This window comes from Cydia pomonella, chromosome 13 (genome assembly GCF_033807575.1).
Source record: "Cydia pomonella isolate Wapato2018A chromosome 13, ilCydPomo1, whole genome shotgun sequence".
In the NCBI taxonomy this organism is placed as follows: Eukaryota; Metazoa; Arthropoda; class Insecta; order Lepidoptera; family Tortricidae; genus Cydia; species Cydia pomonella.
In genome coordinates, this window is record NC_084715.1 from 9,770,591 (window position 1) to 9,792,954 (window position 22,364).

A 22,364-nucleotide genomic window follows, 5' to 3' on the forward strand; every position below is an offset into this window, starting at 1 on the left:
GTATGGGAATACACCACTGCGTAAGTATAGCTAGACCCAATCCAACCATGGAAGGTAGAGGCAAGAAACAGAATCTCCTTATGCAGAACTGTTGCAAAAGTGTCCAGCTGTCAGCTATAAATAATAGTTCCAAATCTCTCCAGAGTAGCGCTAGAGTAGCTAAGAACCTAGGCGTTATTGACGGAGTGAAGTGCGCCGTCTATGATTAGATTTTTTTCTCAAGTATTCTAGGTATTGTAGCGCCACCCATTTATGGTTTGTTGTCGGACACTTTGGTATATAGAGATTCTGTTCCTTGCCTCTGCCTTCCATACAACCAACGATCACGTCGATCACTGGGATACTGGGATTATCTACGGGCGGACGGATGGACATGGCGTAACTTTAAGGGGTACTATTAAACTACGGAACCCTAAACAGAGAAATTATAGGAAAACAAATAGTGTGGACTGTTATATTTTATTGCTTAGGTATACAACATTAAGTCAATAGTTACATTTGGTTATGTTCATGACAATCAGTGATGCCAATCAGGAGGGCCAATTAGATCCACACGTTGCAATGGGCCTAACGTCAGGCTCGAGCTACAGTTGTTTCCCGTTTTACGAAATATCAGCACATGATGAACAATATTTGAAATCTGAAGAAATTGTTCAAGTGCTATTGCACTTGAAATGTCAAAAATGTGATTGATATTATTATATCAATCACATTTTTGGCAATTAGAGACACAGTATTTTTTTTACATGTCAAATATTGTTAAAGATGTGCTGATATATCGTGCAACGGGAAACAACTAGCTCAGGCCCGTTGCAACGTGTGGATCTAATTGGCCCCATTGGCCCTTATGTATAATTGCACAATAACATTAAAATTATTATGAACGTTGCAATAAATGGGTGAAACTTATATAAAAACATTTTAGAAATCTAAGCAAAATTGCAACGGCTTTATTTACTAAATATGTATCGTTTGTGATATAAAATATTCTGTATTAAAAACGATTGAAACAAGTTCTTAAAATTTTGAAGAAAATACGAATAAACTTTTTTTGTGTATTAAAAGAAATTAAAACAATGCTAACACATTGGTTGCGAAACATTTTTGGGGAATGTATTGCACCATTATTTATTGATTCTTGATAATATTACATTTTAGGTATCTGACGCCAACCTTCTATGGCACATACATAAAACCACCAGTTATTTATGTCTATATCACAAAAAAAATGCAAATATAAACTGTTAAAGAACCCCAAAACATACACCATTTGTACTAAATAAAGTATTGTATTGCAAACTAACTACACACTTATGTACAGTTTTGTCTAATCTATAAATCAGTCCATTAATAAAATACAACAATACAATCAATACGACAACATAATATGGAGTCTTACTAATATAGGCAACAGTATTACAAACAGACAAACAATCATTCAATGTCACAATAAGTAAATGTCCCAGAACTATTAGTTCCAAAAAAGCTATTATTTACAACAATTGACAGTTTATTATAAACATTTCCTAGTTGTGTCATTCCAAAGCAAAAGGAACATTGACTGGTGTCAATAAAAACTTCAATGACTCCAGCACCGCTGTTTACATATGATCCTTTTGGTTGGGCACAATACTTTCAAGGGGTGTAAAGGAGAGTTCTAATATGACTTATAAATTGTATTTTGGCTGAGTCATGTCATATTCTACCAACTAACGGCAATAATCGAAAACCACTGTATATGTATTGATTCCTATTTCATACCTTAAAATTAGATAGGTAGAAAAGGCTAGAATCACGCACTACACAACGATCAACTCACAAATGCTCAAACAAATATCATAAAGGCAGTATGGGATCATTTCATGAACGCCTGTAATATACGCGAAGTACTTTTTTCATTTTGTTAGGCATTTATAATAAAGTTCCCAGGAGTCTCGAACTTTTGGACTACTTAATCTCAATACCACAAGGCGATAGGCACTTACATGAAATCATGCATGTGTACTCGTACTATATTTTTTAAGGCTGCCAGTGTCCTTCCAAAACAAAGATTCACGTAATTAGAAAAAAGGTAAGCGGTTTTGACGTGTCTTTTTATTAAAAAACACTACTGGAAAATATGTCACAGAATATATGAAATAATTATAAATCTATAGCAAAAAACGAACTATAGTCCGAGGCCTGAGACCTTGCTGCAATTTTGAAGAAACACGATTTTACATGGAAAATGGCAGCCTTTAATATTAACTTGTTTCTGAGCCAACCGATACCATTAACTGCTGGTAAAGAAATTATGATAATGATAAGACACCAATTTTCCTTTTATAGAATTATACGTTAGATTGCCGCAAGGGTGCAGTTTGCGCACACATTTGTTTATCATGGTGGATGATTGAACATTTTATTAGTGTAGGCTGTAGTGGCGTTTTACAATACAGTACATGATTTTTTTACCTCAAGAGATAAAACAAAATCCTCCGTGGTCTCACCGTAGAGTACTACACCTTTGGCGGACCAAGGGCTTTAATACTAAGACATCTTAGATGTCAAAAAAAAAACCGCGGAACCGGTGTCCGTGAAGAAATAATAATGATAAACACATTAAAGCTCTCCAAGTGGCCTTTACATGTTGGAACTATATCCTTATGCATCCTCAAGCCTATGAAAAGACCGGGATTTATAGGCCCGTGAAATCAGAGGCGAAACATGAGATTAAGATTAAGAATATTGTAAAGTTGTGGTCCTATATGCATTTTTTGAAGTTGCTTAAATAGATATGTCACACATTAAGCCCAGCTTTTATCAAATTTCTTCACAATTTGTATAAGACGACCATATTTTGGAAATAAAGGAGATTCACTTTACTTTATTTCAGCTATTTATTTACATATTATTATTTTATGAATTGACGGTGACTTATAATTACAATTTTTCCATAAGACTGACAGTAATTTAGGCATAAAATTGAAAATGCAAGTGAGATAGAAAATATACGTTCACATCACGTTTTCAACTACTTATTCAGAATATAAGTGCATCATATGTATAACTAATTTTCAATTATTGTTAAATAACCCTAATTTACTGCAACCGATCGCGGCTGAAATATAGATTTAATACGGTTTATATACATAGATGGCTGTTTGCGTCGATCATAGGAAAAAAAGACTCTTGTGAAACAGGCACTTATATCTATATTATCCAATGCTTCGCCTATGCTTCGTCCACAAAGAGTACTTTTTGTATGAAAGACGAATATTTTTACTAGAACACAGTCATGACTGGATTGCCAAGACGTTCTGATCCTATCTCATTTTACGCGTGCAAAGTGAACTATCATTGTCACGTGCGTCCAGATGGCAATCCAATCACAAACATGTAGCTATTATATTACAGGGTTTACCGCTAAATTATTGCGAAGCGATATCAGTCTTCGACTACTCGAGTTCTTTATAGGATGGTAAGAGGATTACCAAGGAAGGGCTAATCAAACTCAGTGAGCATGTATAGGGGCAACATTATTCAAGACCCGTTAACTAGTCACATCCGGTTTTTGGGTGAATCAAGTTTGAATCTTCTTATAATATGAAGGTCGTTACGGAAACTGACCATGGCTTATGGTCGCGTTAATCAACCAACAAAGACAAGTCGCTATTTTCATCTGTCTGTTGATATCTGAACGAGAACGCTTTTCGCCTCCATCGCGCAACCATCACAGATGAATGCTAAACTAAAATTTACACATTTCAGAGACACACAGCTCATGGGTCGCTCAGTTGTCTCTTCAGGCTCGTTTCTCGCGCGATAGCCGCGGCCTCTGCCGCTTCGGTCGACTGTGTCATATATGTACCGGAACATGCAGTAGTAACGCATCGCGGCGGGGGAATTCTTCGGCGCACATCTCGCACTTAAAGGGGCCGCCTTCCTGGGGTGAGGCTAGCGGGGAGGAGGGTGGGGATTGTCGGGGGGGCGGGGAGGGTGTGGGCGGCGCGGGGGAGGGGCCGGGGGAGGGCGGGGCGGGCGGCGCGATGGCGCGCAGGTCGTCGGCCGGGTGCCGCGGCGGCCGTCGTCCTCGTACCTGTTGATGAAAACTTGTATAATAAGCATACAGACATTTTTTTGAACTATAAATACTCAAATTTTTAGTTGCTATATGATTATAAATATAGGAAATCAAATTTTGCGGACAGTTGGCGGACATTGTTTTTTACCCTATCTCTAGATTCGCAATAATCGTAAAATCTCGGGTTAACTTTACGGCCTTGGATTAGACTTATATCAGATATCCGGCCGTCTAGTCTTATTTTCTAGCGGCTCATCATAGAAGAAACATTCAAATTTGTATCAGTGGTATTAGAAAATGGAACTGAATTGGTTTTGTTTTAAAATCGAACGCAATAAAATAACAGCAGCTCTGTTCCATTTCATAATGATTTACATTTTATAGTAGTTAATTAATACTCGTATTCGGACGGTGGGACGCCAGAGGCGGAGAATGCAATAAAGGGCCAAACTTCATAACCGGTTACGGTTATTTTCGTCAAAAGATTATAAATTTAAAATCATGGAATTTAAAAAAATATGAAAACAAAGGTACAGTATTAGCGAATGTGAGTCTAAGTCTTAGTTTTTTAATAAAACACACAAAATACAGTAAAAGTGAAAATATGACCTTGGACGTGATACAATATTCAATAAAAATATTTCATAAATAAGGGAAGGAAACTTGGTATATTTTCGTTATTAAAGTACACGATTGAAAAAAATTATATTCACAGGCGTTACAGCTAAAAAAGGCAGGATTTTGTAGTAATTAGAAGATCAATTCACAGAATTTAAGTTACAAATAAATAACCGAAAACAACAGTACCTAACTTGTTATTCGAGTATCCAATAATTGATTATGAAATTTTAACAAAATAATCGGTTATAACCGATGCATTCCCTAGCCAGAGGTTAAGTTTCTCGAGATCAAAAGGACCAGGACCGAGGTGGCGATCACAATGGATCAGAAATGGTGGCAGTGAAACAGAGGCATAGGCGCCCCCAATAAGAAAGCTAAGTTAGTTAGTATACCTGCTTGGGTTTGGCGCGGCGCTCCTGGGTGTGTATCATCTTGGGGCGCGGCGGCGGCGGCGCGCGGCGGCGGCGGCGCGGCGGGGAGCGCGCGGGAGCGGGCCGGGGCGGCGGGGAGGGGCGGGGGGACGGGGAGTGGCGTGGGCGCGGCGGGGAGGGGGACGCCGAGCGCGCGGGGGACGGGGAGCCGCGCTCCCAAGAGCGCCGCGGGGACAGCTCCGATTTTATTTTCCGCCGCCGCTTGTATTTTCGGGGGCCGGTCTGTTAGGAAGGATATTGATTATGATTCTGTCCTTTAGCATTACCACATGACACGGATATGAAACCCGATATATCATTAGACAAAAAAAAAAAACAAATTCACTAGAAAATGTATTGAATAAATTCATGTGCAAGAATTTAAATAATTAAAATAATAAAACTGACATGCTATTTCGTATTCTTCATGAAAGTCTACAGTGAATAAAACTTAAGTAATCATATTGGTGATTTCTTTTACAATAGGCAATCACTATTACCTGCGGCTGTCGCTTGAGCGCCGTGTTGGCGTCGCAGTGTTGAATCAGGTGCTGTACCAGCTCCGCACTGGAGTGTAGCGTACGACCGCAAACCACACAGCAAAACGAAGGGCCTCCTAAACAAACATAACAGATTGTTAGTGATTATGTATAATTTTTTGATATTTAACTAATATCATATGGTGTTTAAGTGAAAGACTCGAGAGATGGCAGTAAATTTTCTGTGGCTACAAAGTTTTCTTTGACAGTCCACCTCTACTTCAAATTTTCTCTGCTAATGAGTTAAAACCTAACTAAGTACCATCGCTGATGTAACCGCAGTTCGGTCACACGTCAACTCAGGATCAGATTAGTGATACAAAAGCAGGTACCGTTGGCGCGGCGGTCGGGCGCGGAGTGGTGGCTGCGCACGTGCTCGCGCAGCACCACGCGCTGGTTGAACGCGCGCGGGCACACCGCGCACGCGTACGGCTTCTCGCCTGTAACAACATTCGAAGGTACAAATTAAATTGAACCTAATGACATTTAAGATAAGGTGCAGCTCATATCTACAACCTAATCGGTAGGCGCAGCATGCCACCTACTCTGATAACAGATAAAATGTATCTCGTCTACATAAGGTACATGGCTCACCGGCGTATCTATCAGAACCGGCCGGCACGGCGGAGGGCTCGCCACTTTAATGTGAACCTTATCTCGTCTACATAAGATACATGGCTCACCGGCGGATCTAGCAGTACCGGCCGGCACGGCGTAGGGCTCGCCAGTGGGATGTAAACCTCATCCTGTCTACATAAGGTACATGGTTCACCGGCGTATCCATCAGAACCGGCCAGCACGGCGTAGGGCTTGCCAGTGTGATGCGAAACCTATCTCGTCTACATAAGGTACATGGCTCACCGGCGTATCCATCAGAACCGGCCGACCCGGCGTAGGGATTGCCAGTGTGATGTGCTGATGTGAACCTAATCCCGTCTACATAAGGTACAGAACTCACCGGTGTGTATGCGCTCGTGTTTCCTCAGCGTGCCGCCGTCCGCGAAGGCCTTCCAGCAGAACCGGCAGGCGTAGGGCCGCTCGCCGGTATGTATTCGGATGTGGATTTGTTGGGAGCTGCGCGACCCGAATACTTTGCCTGTTAAATGCACAAGTTTTTTTTTAGGACATTATTATCATTATTACTTTGTAATCACAACGTCTATTTATTTATACGCGCAATAGTAAACTTTAATGGAACATAATGAAGGTTAATTTTTTTTCAACTGTGGCAATCAAACGTTCTTAGGTCTTACTTGGGCGCACACGGATGGACCTTTTATTTAATATACTATTAAGACAATCGTTAAAAGAATATCGTACCGCACTCTCTGCAGGGGAATTGCCGTGCACCGCTTGAAGACGTGTTATTTCTTCCTCGTGACATTTTCTTGAACCTGAAATACAACATATCAATAAAATATTGGATAATTGACTGGATAATTTTGTGTACTTAAGAGAAGGAACCAAAAGATATGGCACGCCGGGCGAAAATTGCCAAGTAAGATATGGTGGCCCTGCGGGTTTCTTCTTTTGTCTCAATTACTCTGAAAATATACCTTCATTTAAAACTTGGGTCGTCAGACCCCTCGGCTATATCACCAGCTATTTTATACTAAAATTATATTGATATGACACGTATCTAACTTTAACTTTTTCAGGTATTGGTTGGAGTTTTGCCAATATAGTCCAGTTTCCGTGTGATTGTGTTTCGTGGCATTTGCTCTTGATTAAAACATGTAATAATTGAATAAGTATTAAAACTAAAATTTTGCGTTCGACCCCCTTAACCAATGACTTTTTTAAACAGTTAATATGCGGGGCATACGGGGTCAGGTGTAAATCAGACGGCTTTGATTGGCTCGGCCGAGTATAGTACTCAGGGGTGCCGCACACTGTGTATGCGGTGCGGCTGTTTAGCCCAGCAGCTCAGCACCGTCAGGATCTCGACGCTGACGCCACAAACATACAACGAGGAACTGTGCAGTCGGCATGGGGAGGGTAGCCATGCCGGCGCCGGCGGCCGTACCTGGAGGGCGCGGGGCGGTCGGCGTGGCGCTCGGCGTGCGCGAGCAGCTGCAGCGCGTCCGCGCACGTCTCGCCGCACACGTCGCACGAGTGCTCCGCCCACGTCGACGACGAGCTGTCGTGCCGTTTGTGACTGTCGACAATAACGTCGTGCATTATTTGAAACCGTTCGAATGACAAAACCGAACGCAATCTTCATTAAGTAATACCAAAGAGAAATTATATTTTTTGTTCTTTTTAGTACTATGAAGAAACCTTCAGTAAATAATTACACAGTAGGTAGTCGTCGGCTAGTGGCGACAGCGGGTATTCCATGATATCTTCCCCAGGATAAACCCTCGTTTCATCGTACCTGTGTGCAGCAGCCTGATGCCGACGCAGTAAGTCGGCCCGCTGGAAGGCGACGCCGCAGTCTTGACAGAACAGTTCGGGGCCTCGCTGCGTGTCGTACACGGCTCGCTCGCTCCCGCTGTCGGCTAGTGGCGACAGCTGATATTCCATATCGTCGTCACCTGCGATGAACCCATACTTTAATTATTGGCCGGGTGAAACAACATTTCTTACCAGTTATTTGAACTCTTAAAAATAATTAGGTAGTTGCTTGAAAGATATATACTCGTAGGTATATTATGCAATTTTGGCTGGTGGTCTTTAAATCGCCAAAGAATTTGGTGGCTCGATCGAATGGACTTTGACGACAGGCATAGCACGCACGTGGCGAGTGCCGTATCGAAGGTTCAGTTTTGGTCTATTTTCGGCCGAAAGCGAACCTTCAGCTGAAACATGATTATTATGCCGAAACCGCCCTGCCTACAATACAGTTTCGGCGCGAACGAAAGTTTCGGCAAATTTTTGGCGGACACGAACCTTCAGCCGAAACATGATTTTGGTTTTGAAACTTCGGTTGGATACTACATATAATTTATTCGGTAGAGATAAATACAGAGATAGGTAGAGAACGAACTGAAAAATGGCGAACTTAAAGATATCCTTTTGTTCTATAGAAAAACGAGAAGATTTGAGGGGATTATGTGGGAATGCCGCCGGAACAGGCATCTGGAGCTCCAACTCCAGCGAATGGGATGAAAGAATGCACCAAGCGATCAACAGCCTGCCTGTTTCTGGCCGGGCGTCTCTACACATTATCTACATGTACAACACTGACCGGAGTTGGAGTCGTAGGGCTCCCTAGCGGGCTGCTGCGGCGGCTGGTGCGGGTGCCGCTGGCGCGCGTGCGTGGCCAGCGCCTCGCGCGACCAGCACAGCTCGCCGCACGTGCCGCACTCTATCGGCGAGTCTCCTCCGTGTATCTGCCAAAACAATTTTTTTGTGTCATAGCATAGTCAGCAAACGAGCAGACGAGCCTGACGGGAAGCGGTCATCGTCGCCCATGGACATAACCAACATAATAGGAGCCACTTAAGCGTTGCTGACCCTTGAGAACCCTAAATACCCGCTTCTTGAAGAATCCCACGTCGTAGCGCAAAGGAAATACCTCATGAGGCAACTTATTCCACACTCTGCACGGTCTAGGAAGAAACGAGCGAGATGCCCGCTTATTCTTGGTGTGCCATGTCTCTAAGAAGTGAGGACGAGCACCTTTGGCGGCAGGTGCGGTGATAAATATGTGACGATGGCACTAATTGAAAAAGTTCTTCGGAGCATTCCCCATTGTACAGACGGTAGAGCATGAAATATTCGTTTAGCAAGTTTAGCAGGTTTAACGCCTGCCGTGGCAACGGGAGGGTGCTGAAAGCCGAACTTCGTTTTTTGTCTCTAAAGCAGTTTATTTAGTCCTGAATTTATATGACAATTGCTATGGTGACGTCACGTCACCTACTTCATTTTAGTTATATATATTGTGTCAAAATTTATCTCCTGGCTATATTTTTCTAATAATTACCCGGTGCTTTATTTCGTACTTGGTGTGAAATAATTTAATTTTAAATACAGGTAAGGTAGAAGTACTAGCTCTGAACTAGTCACCGACATGGGCACTTTATTTCATGGAAATATAGGTTAAATTTGAACAACGAAGATTTTTCTGTATTCGAACTTAATCCTTGTCACTTTGACATAAAGTGCCCATGTCGAGTACTAGTGCAGCATCGAGCACTAGTACTTCCACCTTAACATCCATATTGGTCGCTCCTTCATTCTGCGACTATTCTTCTCTGAATCTTATGAATATTAATTTTAATGCACGGAGGATCTAGCTAGCGACGGCAGTGAGGGGTACGCATAGAAGTCCTAATTTATAGTGCACTTTAACATGTGTAGCCTGCAGACCCCACAATGCCTACAGCCAAAGGGTCAGCTTCGATCAGCTGGCGGCGGGCAGAGTTCAGGCTCCGATGGAGGTGGCGGCGGGGGCAGCGGTGGTGGGGATCGACAGGATCTCGCTGAAACGACTCACCCTAGAGTGTGACTGTAACGCCTTCTCCCTAGCTAAGCCGACCCCACAATGCCTACAGACGAAGGGTCGGCTTGGATCAGCTGGCGGCGGGCAGGGTTCAGGCTCTGATGGTGGCGACGGCGGGGGTAGCGGTGATGGGGACCGTGGGGGTCTCGGTGAAACGACTCACCCTAGAGTGTGACTGTAACGCCTTCTCCCTAGCGAAGCCGACCCCACAATGCCTACAGACGAAGGGTCGGCTTGGATCAGCTGGCGGCGGGCAGGGTTCAGGCTCTGATGGTGGCGACGGCGGGGGTAGCGGTGATGGGGACCGTGGGGGTCTCGCTGAAACGACTCACCCTAGAGTGTGACTGTAACGCCTTCTCCCTAGCGAAGCCGACTCCACAATGCCTACAGACGAAGGGTCGGCTTGGATCAGCTGGCGGCGGGCAGGGTTCAGGCTCTGATGGTGGCGACGGCGGGGGTAGCGGTGATGGGGACCGTGGGGGTCTCGCTGGGGAACGCGCCCGGCGGGACCATTGCATGGTGCGCGCTGAGGTCATGTTCTCCCATATGTCTCCGTTCTGCAAAACGAGATTAATTGAATATATAATTGTTAATAATTATTGTGGGGAGAAAATATTGGTATTGATAGTTTTTTATTGGACCACTTGTAGCAGCTCTGTTTTGCTATCCCATCAGCCAATTTATTTAGGCTCCATAGTAATAGTATGCTGAAAATGGTTACATTACTATAATATACACAACATAATAAGTAATAATAGTACATTGTGCAACGAGGGGGGTAAGTGAAATTTTGGATACGAGGGAATTTAAGACCCAAGTTTGCAATATTCTTACCCCCGGAGTAACAAGCAATGGTTTTCATCACAGTTGCGAAGAAAAAACTAAATTTTAAGCGAAATAATTCTTAAGTACGGTGACATATCAATCATTCGTCCGCCATTTTATAATTTCTTGGCAGGTGAGGCATCGAAGGCACAGACCTATTCGGCATTCAGCCATGATTATTTATTTATTTATCGTATGGCGGTTACACACTGGTTAAAAAAAATAGTACAGTAAGAATTCAAAATGTACAATTATACAGATATAAACTGGCATTCTTCGTTAGGTTTTTGAAATCTTCGGCAGGTCCATTGTATTTGGTAATGGGGCACTCGAACACCATGTGGTGTATAGTCTGTTCTGGATGTCCACACTCGCACGCCGCCGATTCGCTCCATCCCCACTTGTGCCAAAGGTACGAACAGTTACCGAACCCAGTCCTCAGGCGGTTCAGTTTGCACCATATTTGCCGGGTTTCACTAAACCCTTTAGGCCGCTCATCTGTGCTAAATTCATAGAGGGTGTTGTTTAGTTTGTGTTGGTGGGCTTCCCATTCTTGCAACCACGCTTGGCTTTCTTTCCATGTCGTGCTAAGTAAGTGAAAGGTTTTAGCGGGTGGGTTTCGGGACTTAAGTCGGGTGTTTTTGAGGTTGCTAAGGTCTTCATGGATGGGCAGCCGAGTATTATCGGACATTTTAGTGAATTCCCGTGCTAGACATTTTTGACGGCGGATGTCCGGTGGTGCAATGTTGCTGAGGGCCGGTAACCAGCAGGTGGGTGTTGGTATGATGCAGCCCGTAATAATCCTCATTGTGTGATTCAGCTCAACGTCTACTTTGGCGACGTGTGCACTATTCATCCATACGGGTGCACAGTATTCCGCCGTCGAGTAAACGAGGGCCATGGCCGTAGTTTTTAGGCAGGCAGCGCTAGCACCCCATGTTGTTCCCGTAAGCTTCTGGACTATGTTGTTCCGAGTTTTCAGTTTTCCAGACAGCTTATCAAGGTGGGTCTTGAACGTCAAACTCCTGTCGAGGGTTACGCCGAGATACTTTGGACAAAAATTATGACATAAGATTGTACCTCTAAATCTCACCTTCAACTTTTTGTTCGCTAACCTGTTTGATAGGTGGAAACAACAGACCTCTGTCTTGCTGGCATTTGGGCACAGGCGCATGATTGAAAATTATGTAAAAATATTTTAATCGGCTGTTAAATTATTCAAATTAAATCATTGTAAAGATAATCAAAAATATTAAATTATAAGGGTTAGTATTTTAAAAGTAAAAATCATTTATGCTACTTGGTTTGTATGAATAAGTGACATAATTAAACAAAGAAGCTATTTTGTTCTGTATATTACTAGAAAAAAAAAGCTATAGCACCCTAGGGAATTATAGCATTTTTTTTCACAATCCATATCTCCCGCGGCAACAAAATAGGCCTTTGTCCTTCAGCACACCTTCATGAAATAAGATCTTTTTCGAGCAAGTGTGATGAAAATAATATTTATCACTATTATTTAATTGACTTACCTCTTCAGGCTCTGGCTCGGGATTCTTTTTTCGTCTCCCTCGCTTTTTCTTTGGTTTTAGTGCTTGACTGTTATCTAACACGTCCTCTGTAACAAAAAATGCGTAATAAACACAGAATAAAAATATACATTTCAACAAAGACAAAAAGATAAAGCAAAGAAATTGATTTTAATAGTAATTAAACAGTTACACTACTGGAAACACCAAATTTACGGGCAACGGCTTCGCAGAAGACGGCTAAAAGATTCCGACTGTTCCTGGCTAGCTGAACTCGCTCCCTCTGAGCCTCCCAGCTATTTTATATGCATCAATATTCCCTTACAATGCGCTCAAATAGTCCTTTTAAGGGCTCTACGACGAAAAGTTTAGGACCTTCTGTCCTAATACTACAATTAAATATTGAAGGTATGTCGCAGTCTAAATGCGACTACCTCTCTAGATTAGCTAAAGATATTAATGCTGACGTGATTGCCGTGCAGGAACATCACATAAACAATGTAAATAAGTTTAACACCCGCGGTACAATCGCGGGCTTTGATATGGTAGCCTATACCCTGTCGCCTATTTACGGTTCCGCAATATACACTAGATCATCACTCTCAGACGTGCAGCCTTTGGAAACATCTTTTGCAAGTAACCTAGAGTCTATAACTGTTTGAGTTTCAAACATTACAATTACTTCCATATACAAGCCTCCGAATAACATCTTACCAGACCCACCCTTTAAAATCTATCCTCACCCCGCCATCTACATAGGTGACTTTAACTGTCGGCACTCTGCATGGGGGTACTCATCGAGCGATTCAAACGGAGAATCTCTAAATGAGTGTAGTCTGAAAGAAAACCTTCATCACGTATTCGATGCAAAACAGAGGGGCTCTTTCCGATCGGCAAGATGGCATCGTGATACAAACCCTGATCTTTGCTTTGTCTCCCGAGATGAACATGGTAACATACTACCTATCAACCGCACCATCCTGCACGATTTTCCAAGAAGTCAACACCGCCCTGCGCTTATCAAGATAGGTTTGGAGGTACCGTTGGTGAATTCTGTACCCAAACCGAGATGGAACTTTAGCAAAGCTGACTGGGATTCATACAAACAGCAGATGGACGCTAACATCAGATGGATTAAACCTGTCGCATCCAACTATAATAGGTTCTGTGGGCTTGTGTTAAGCACAGCAAAGAAATTCATCCCAAGAGGTTTCCGTAAGGAATACATCCCCGGATGGTCCTCTGAGACCGAAGACGCGTACCGCTCGTATCTTGCTACACAGAACACCGATACAGTTAACGAACTGATAACCAAGCTGGACGAATGCCGCCGACAGAAATGGCTGGAAAATGTCGAGAGCATGGACTTCACCCATTCGAGCAGAAAAAGCTGGGCAATGCTACGAAAACTCGGTGGCGCTTCGGAACCAGAAAAAAAGGAATCCACTGTCCACCCGGATGCGGTGGCGGAGCGTCTAAAACGAGTCACAAAAAGCGCCTCTGTTGACAAAGATTTCGCGAGAACCATCCGACGCAAAAACCAAACCACAGTACGCGCCAATGAAAAAAGTGACCTTTTGGATTCCTCCTTCACATCCGAAGAAGTTTCCATCGCTCTGAGGCAAACAAAATGCGGAAAATCAGCCGGGTTCGACAATATCTACCCCGAATTTTTCACCCACTTGGGTAAAAGGGCCATTCGATGGCTGGCTGATTTCTTTAACGATATCTATAACTCCACCACGTTGCCCCCTGTTTTTATGAAGTCTAAAGTTATAGCGATTCTCAAGCCCGGGAAAACTCCTGATGATGCAGCAAATTATCGACCCATATCTCTACTAAGCGTTGCATATAAAATCCTAGAACGCCTTTTATACAATCGTTTGAAGCATATAGTTGACCAAGAAATACCTATCGAACAGGCGGGTTTCCGGGCTGGTCGCAGCTGTGCAGATCAGGTTCTCGCACTCACCAGCCATATAGAAGCGGGTTTCCAGAGAAACCAGAAAACCCTTGCAGCGTTCGTGGACCTGAGCGCGGCGTACGACACGGTCTGGACAGATGGCCTTTTACACAAGTTTAGCGATATAATTCCATCGGCAAAAATCCTTCGCCTTCTCAAAAGCATGCTGGGCCCACGTAAAATTAAGGTTCTTCTTGGAGACAGGGAAAGTCGATTTAGACTTTTGAAGAATGGACTTCCTCAAGGGTCGGTCTTGGCTCCTCTCCTGTTTAATATATATACCCGTGATATACCTGCTACAAAATGCGACAAATTTTTGTATGCTGACGACTTGGCTCTCACAGTTCAAACTAAGAACTTCGAAAATGGGGAAATGGTACTGACTTACAAACTCTTAACGAGTATTACACAAAATGGAGACTCTGCCCAAACCCCACAAAAACCGAAGTAGCTGCCTTCCACCTTTCTAACAGCCAAGCACGAAGAGAAGTAGACGTTACTTTTTGCGGGAAAAGGCTCCAACATAATTTCTACCCGAAGTACCTGGGGGTAACCCTCGACCGATCTCTGACTTACAAGCCCCACCTGGAGAATCTAGGTCAGAAATTAAAAACTAGGGTTAACCTTATTAATAAACTCACGGGAACAACCTGGGGAGCACGAGGCCGTATCCTGCGCACCACTAGCCTGGCCCTTGTCTACCCAACAGCAGAGTACTGTGCCGCAGTGTGGTACAAAAGCGCACACACAAGTAAAGTCGATGTCCAACTTAATCGAGCTATGCGTACAATAACGGGCTGCCTATTACCAACGCCTACACATTGGCTTCCTGTTCTTTCTCATATTGCGCCGCCAGAAATACGCAGAACACACGCTGCCTCGAGGGAATGGGAGAAATCTAAGAAAGGCATGCTTCCCATCAGCAAAACACTTGATCACCTTCCCAATGCACGTCTCAGATCTCGCAGACCTATCTGGTCAGATTCCCAAATCATAGGCCCAGAACGCTTCTGCGTTAACTTACAATGGACGAAGAGCTGGAACACGTATAATACACAGTCACAAATTTCCATCGCCGATATACTCCCAACAAAAGAACCACCCGGGCTTGATGAGACACGAAAAATATGGGTTACACTGAATAGAATAAGGACCGATGTCAGCTGCTGCAACCATAATCTCCATAAATGGGGCTATAAGCCCTCACCAAACTGCGACTGTGGCGCGCCAGACCAGACAACCACGCACATCGTGGAGGAATGCCCCATGAGATGTTTTTCTGGAGGCATGAAAGAGCTGCACGCGATAACTGCGGATGCCAGGGAATGGCTATCAAACTTAGACCTTAAACTTTGACTATAACGTTACTTTTGTAAACTTGATTTGTATTTTATTTTTCCAATAAAGCCATACGATAATAATAATACCATCTTTAAATAAAAGTTTGTTTAAATTTCTGGGTCAAAGTCCTATTTCTGAGAGAACTGACAAGTCAGTTTAGTCAGTTGCCACATAGCATGAACTTCTAAAACCATTAATGCAAGGAATCACAGCTACAGTCTTAGTTGACCATCAGTGAACCTTATGTATTCACAATAAGATTTATAATTTATCAAACGGTGTCTAGTGTGTGTTTGTGTGTGTGTGTGTGTGTGTGTGTAATGTGTAGTACCACGTGCCTTTTCAACGCATGTCGACCACCGGCTACATCCGATCGTTCATTATGAATCTACTGGCTAACAATATAGGGTTGATATTTGATAAACATTGAACATCGTTCCGACCGTTTTATTTTATAGCGCCTCTAGTTTCGTAGCCTACTACTACTAACCGTAGTCGACCGGGTCCGCGTTGTCGGGCACCATAGCGTGCACCTTGAGATGGTTCATCAGATCGCACTTGCGCACGTAGCGCACTCCACAAAGGTTGCAGGCGTGGGGGCGGTCGTTCTGGTGGGCCACCATGTGGTTCATCAGGGCGGCTTTCTTGCGGAACCGCCGTGAACAGAAGTCGCATGGCCATGGTCGCATTGCTGTGTACTGATCCTGTAGAAAAGACACTTCTTTATTGCATCTGCAATGCACGCTTGACAACTGCTTCCTTACATGGATCCATAAATGCTTGCATAGTAATCTCCATTACTAGTTCCTGCACATATAGGTATAGTCGTTCGTTTTGTAGCTGGCCCCGAACGGCTAATCCTGTGACTATTGAAAGTAAAACCGCACGCGCTACTTACCTACATAAAAAAAAGTTTCGTTCGCTTTAACCGGTTATTGAACTACGACTCTATGGGTACTGCAATAAGATTCAAAATGAGCTAATAGAAGAACATGTTGCGAGGCTGTGTGGTCCAGCGTCCGTACTTTTCGTACCGTAGATGGAAAAATGACATCACGCTACATAGAGCATGATTCTAATTAGTATTTTCGTAATATTTAATCATTTTTCAACCTCTTTCGGTAATTTATTATTTATTTATTTATCATCTTATCACTCTACTAAATAAGAGATTATTATTTATTAAAATTAATATATAATTTTGATATTAGCCGGGTCCACACAGAGCGAGCATACGGCATATGTCGGCGCGATCGGGCGAGGAAAACGCACGCGCCGCCTCGGCCGAGGCACGTCTACACTGGCCGGTTTGTGCGTGAGGAAATAGCCTCGCGCGTACGTGCTCGCTCGCTCGCTCTGTGTGGGCCCGCCCAATGACGTAATTTAACATACAGGGAGTTTTTTTACAACACTACAAATTTAGATAACTTACCTGTTGACGCGTAGAAAAATAAATACTTGTCACGTAAAATACACTGTTAAAAATCAAAATTAGGCGGGTCCACACAGAGCGAGCGAGCGAGCACGCACGTGCGAGGCAATTTCCTCACGCACAAACCGGCCAGTGTAGACGTGCCTCGGCCGAGGCGGCGTGCTCGGGCGAGGAAAACGCACGCGCCGCCTCGGCCGAGGCACGTCTACACTGGCCGGTTTGTACGTGAGTAAATTGCCTCGTGCGTATGCTCGCCTTGTGTGGACCCGGCTATTTTTGCGTCAACGGCATGAAATGTACGGGCCCTGATGTGGTCCTTCTTCAGTTACTGAGTGCCGGCGAGTCGATAAAACCAGTCTAAAATGTGTCATCGAGATGCGTAACAAGGGCGCTTTATCGGAGAGCGCACTTACACTGGTTTTTTGAGCGTTGGACTATAGCCCGCGCTCAGGTGCCAATTAGAATTATTTTTTGAATATAGTAGCACGCGCGGCTTTACTTGGACAAACGACTATAAAAATAATTTAGTAACATTGTTTTCAATATTTTTGTAATCATCTCATAATATGTTGTAAGCATTGACATATATATCTAAGGACCGGCCTTACGGGCACTAAGAATGGTGCTAGTTCAGCAGTGTCACTCACGAATTCGAGCCAATCGTGCAGTCTAACGCAACTAGTTGCGACCAATCGCGCGCGTGGTGCGAACTCATCAAACAATCGCGTTGTGGTGTTAGACTGCACGATTGGCTCGAATTCGTGCGCGTGACAGCGCTGTGTACTGGCCCCATTCTTATTACCCGGAAGGCCCGTCTTTAGGTATATATGCCCATGGTTGTAAACCGGTGCGTGATATACGTGTGTAAGAGTAAATTTGTATCTTATTATCAGTGCTAGGTAGTTAAATAAAACATGGTCTCACCAATAATGTTTAAGAAAATCCATTCGGTAGTTGTTGTCTCTAAAGCATCTCACAGGCCACATTATTAATTTTACTTCTTGTCAGCCTACATGACTTTGAACAAGTTTTTCCACAAAAGCAATAATACACTCCAAAAAATTAACTTAGCATTTACCAATCTATGTATTAAAATGTATTATCATGCAACACTGTTATTTTATTATGTAAGATAGGTACAACTATAATCTTCAACCAAAACACTGACCATTATCACTAACAAAATAATGATTATGAAGTAATCCTTACTGTGGAGCATTTAACATAAATTAAAACAACTTTATCTTCTAGTCTAGCTATAAAAATAATGTCAGACACATGATGATGTATTAATTTCGACATTAAAATGGTATGGAAGTAAACAAACTGTTAACAAAAATGTTTAATAAAGTTAAAACATACAAAAATAATGTTAACGCAAATATTACAATCATCTAAACAGCACTTACCTGATCTGTGGGAAGTGGTACATCAATGTCATTTTCCTCTTTTATGTCTAATACCGGGTTTGTGAAGTGTTCCAAGGGTACCTCGACTCTGAAATTATACAAACTAACAATCAAATATTAATTACAATTTGTAATAGATACAATAAGTATATTTCTTTGTAGATCCTGCAGGAACATTGCATTTATTGTGTAAATGCATGCAGCCTGTTTCATCTCCATCTAGGTTTATGTTTGTCTATTTCCATTTAAAGTTTATGGCTAGAGATAGCTAAAGAAAATATGTTAAATGTTGATAGTTAAAATAAGTCTTTGGCAAAAATTTCATTTTTGGTATAAGGTTTTATCGCTGACTGTACTTTTCTTTCCACAACTAATACTCATCGAGACAATTCTAAAAACCCCAAACACAATTAGGTTACGTTGTTTTATCACAGAGTTTCTATGGCCACCTCATGTCTCCATCATCAGATCATCTCGATGGTACCATAATATTGCATTGTCACCCAACTTACATATGTATGCAAATTTTCAGCTTCTTCAGAAACCGGGAAGTGGGTCAAATTTAACTTGCAAGATTTGATTACATACAGACAACAGTCAGGTGAAAGTAAATAAAAACTTGTAAAAAGTCTGTCAAGCCATTTCCGTCAGTAGAAAAAAGCGGCGAATAATAAAAAATTGGCAGGAAGGGGTTATCATCCCATAGAAAATATAAATTTTGCGCCTTTTTCTACTGACAAAGTTGTTTGACCTGCATACTTATATACTTTACCACCATAAAGTATATATATGCATATACACTTTAGGTGCAAAATTGTCCCAATACTAGCATCTTAGTAGAATGTGGAAAAGTTGATGTTGTAGAAGGGGAGGGGCACATGATTAATACATTAAGTACTCCTAGAAATTTTCTATAAATCAGCCTAACATGATGTACTTGGCATTTACAATTATTTTGTAATTTAGAATTGAAAAGTAGAAAAATACATTATTTTTTGAATTATTTTTATTTCCTCCTTAGGAAACTCCAAATTGTTGTGAGAGTGCAGGTGGCCTAGCGGTAAGAGCGTGCGGCTCGCAATCCGGAGGTCGCGGGTTCAAACCCCGCTCATACCAATGAGTTTTTCGGAAAATATATACGAAATATCATTTGATATTTACCAGTCGCTTTTCAGTTAAGGAAAACATCGTGAGGAAACCTGACTAATCCCAATAAGGCCTAGTTTACCTTCTGGGTTGGAAGGTCAGATGGCAGTTGCTTTCGTAAAAACTAGTGCCTACGCCAATTCTCTGGGGATTAGTAGCCAAGCGGACTCCAGGCGCAAGGAAGAATGTATGTATGTTTGTAAACACTTTATTGTACAGTCAGCCAAGAAAGTGGTTTACCACTTTTCGACTCTATTTGTCAAGTAATAGTTGAAAAGTGGTAAACCACTTTCTTGGCTGACTGTACATAAGGGACAGGTAATAAAAGGATACAATAAAAAATAATAATGTTGGCAATGTACAAAGGCAAAATTATCCCTATAAGGAATATCTTCCAGTCAACATGACTCAAGATGATGACTTTGTTAAATTTTGACTTTTTGTAATAGTTTTTTATTTATTTTATCCCATAAAAAATATTACAAACTGATTTATTCATTATTTAAAATAAAGAAACATGTTAAATATGGATAGCAAAATGCTTTCAACAATAGCTTTTGCGATTTTGCCCTCTTTTTAAGACATCCAAGAGTTGGGCCCTAAAAATGACAGTTTTTGTTAGGTGGGTCGGAGCCCAATCAACTTTGGGAACCACTGTTGTAGGGTTAATAATTAGAAATAATAATAAAACCAAACAACTGACCTGTCCTGCCCCTCAGTCCAGTCATCCGTGATCACCTCCTCCGTAACACATTCCACACTGGGATCCACAGCCAATTCGGCAGCATCCGTGTAACTGACTACATCCTGAGACAAGAACATCAGATTCTCTGCTGCTATCTGATCTGTGTCTTGTATAATTACTTCTGAGCTCTGCAAATGTAAAAATTCATGAGATGGATGTTTAATAATCCTGTGAGGAAATGCCATGTGCATCTCTATTTTAGTTTTGCTTACTTTAATTTTAGTTTTATATTTTGATTGTAATAGTTTTTCATAATATGTATAATGTAATCCAGGCATCAGCAATTAGATCCAATTCTACTTGTTTGTTTATTAAATAAGCAAATGTAAATACATAGATTAGCTGTCTGGATACAAACCATATTCCATTTAGTGACCCTGATTTAGTTATATTAAGTCGTATTTAGTTATCGCAAGTCATATCTAAAATGTTCTAGCAAGTGAAACATTATGATAAAAAATCATTTTGAAGTTAGAGGTTTTTAATTAATACATTTTCCAATTACAAAAAATGAAAATAATTAGTTTTATTGTGCTACTCATCAACCTGATGTAATAAAAAATATTTGTTTTCATATGTCCATGTTAAACTTATCTACATGAAGATATTAACCCGTTAGAACCCAGACATGTATACTCTATTGGTATATATCTTATGACAACAATACATGATTCAATACTGACATCGTATGATGTCAATGGGCACTCTTTTGTAACATAAGACTTAAATTGAATTATAAAGTAAATTTTCATGTACCATCAGCCACAAAAGTGCATGGCGACTTTATCAATGAATTCGTTCATAATTTGTCCATGCAATTTCACAGCTCACTGTACCAATATTACAAAAAACTTGTATTTACCATATTGGAGTAAGAACTAGCTTGCACATTATCCAAGCCACAGATGACCTCTGAAGCCACTACACCAGGGATGTGCTAAAAGTATAATATACATTTTTAATATAAATATTAGAATCATTTAATTTATTTAAAAGATAAGACTATTATTTACCTTTGACTCCACTTCTTCCTCCTCCCAGTGGAGATTGAAATCTTCACCTTCACCATCCATTTTGGTTTTCTGTTATGTACCATCCATAACTAAAGTAAACAAATAAAATAATGAGTTCAATTAGACCCATCATTTAACTAAAACAGGCACAGTAAGCAACAAGCACGGGACCCTTATGGATACCACAATCTTGTCAACAATATTCTATACATCCTATATAATTCCTAAACCAAAACATCAACATAACCTTATTTAACAACATATTATTTTCCCTGACAAGGATCTATAAGCGGACGACGAACTAAAGATGGAAAATTCTAATAAAGGAAAAGCCACTTCCCTATTGAAACATGGCATAATCAAACAGAAAAACTGAACAAAAATGGTGTCAACAGCTATAGACATAAACGCTTAGGTTATCCTTGTCAAACGAATAGGTTAATAAACATTGATTTTCTTACCGATTTTTACCAACATTTGGATGAACAAAGCTTCTAAATCATGAATCGCAATGAATTTCGAGATAATCGAAGCTATAACATATAACTATACGTTTACATGACGCAATCAAAGAACGTATCAATACTGACAATACTTGAAAATTGGTTATATTAAAATGTCGCCAAAACATTTAGAGTACTAACCAGTCATTAAACTAAATAATAATATTTTAAAACGTATTTAGCTGTTTATTTGGTTAAATTTGTAACAATTTGGTTAATAAAGGAATGGCAATCTTCTTTCTTCCATTTCCACAATCCATCCATTTTATGTTTCGTTATACCTTAAACGATTAAATAAACACAAATTTCTATTTATATTCTCTACGCTTTTCGTTGTTTGATGATAGATACACTAAAATCATTAATTGGTTCATACAA

General features: G+C 41.5%; 1 protein-coding gene across 2 annotated transcripts; it reads right to left on the reverse strand.

The window, feature by feature from the left end:
* Nucleotides 1-445: 445 nt before the first annotated feature.
* On the reverse strand, nucleotides 446-22,289 carry LOC133524163 (zinc finger protein 358). Of its 2 annotated transcripts, none has more exons than XM_061860026.1 (17): nucleotides 22,128-22,289; nucleotides 21,484-21,572; nucleotides 21,333-21,407; nucleotides 20,429-20,598; nucleotides 18,580-18,682; nucleotides 16,229-16,442; nucleotides 12,438-12,523; nucleotides 10,413-10,637; nucleotides 8,824-8,968; nucleotides 8,011-8,170; nucleotides 7,660-7,791; nucleotides 6,954-7,027; nucleotides 6,592-6,729; nucleotides 5,966-6,073; nucleotides 5,595-5,710; nucleotides 5,077-5,337; nucleotides 446-4,078 (listed from the first exon to the last, which is right to left on the reverse strand). In XM_061860026.1, the coding sequence occupies exons 2-17, from the start codon at nucleotides 21,541-21,543 to the stop codon at nucleotides 3,839-3,841; spliced, it is 2,307 nt and encodes a 768-aa protein (XP_061716010.1). In that variant the 5' UTR covers nucleotides 21,544-21,572; nucleotides 22,128-22,289; the 3' UTR covers nucleotides 446-3,838. The 2 variants fall into 2 exon arrangements, with proteins under 2 accessions (XP_061716010.1, XP_061716009.1); XM_061860025.1 differs by lacking the exon at nucleotides 22,128-22,289 and adding an exon at nucleotides 21,945-22,070.
* Between the last annotated feature and the right edge of the window lie 75 nt (nucleotides 22,290-22,364).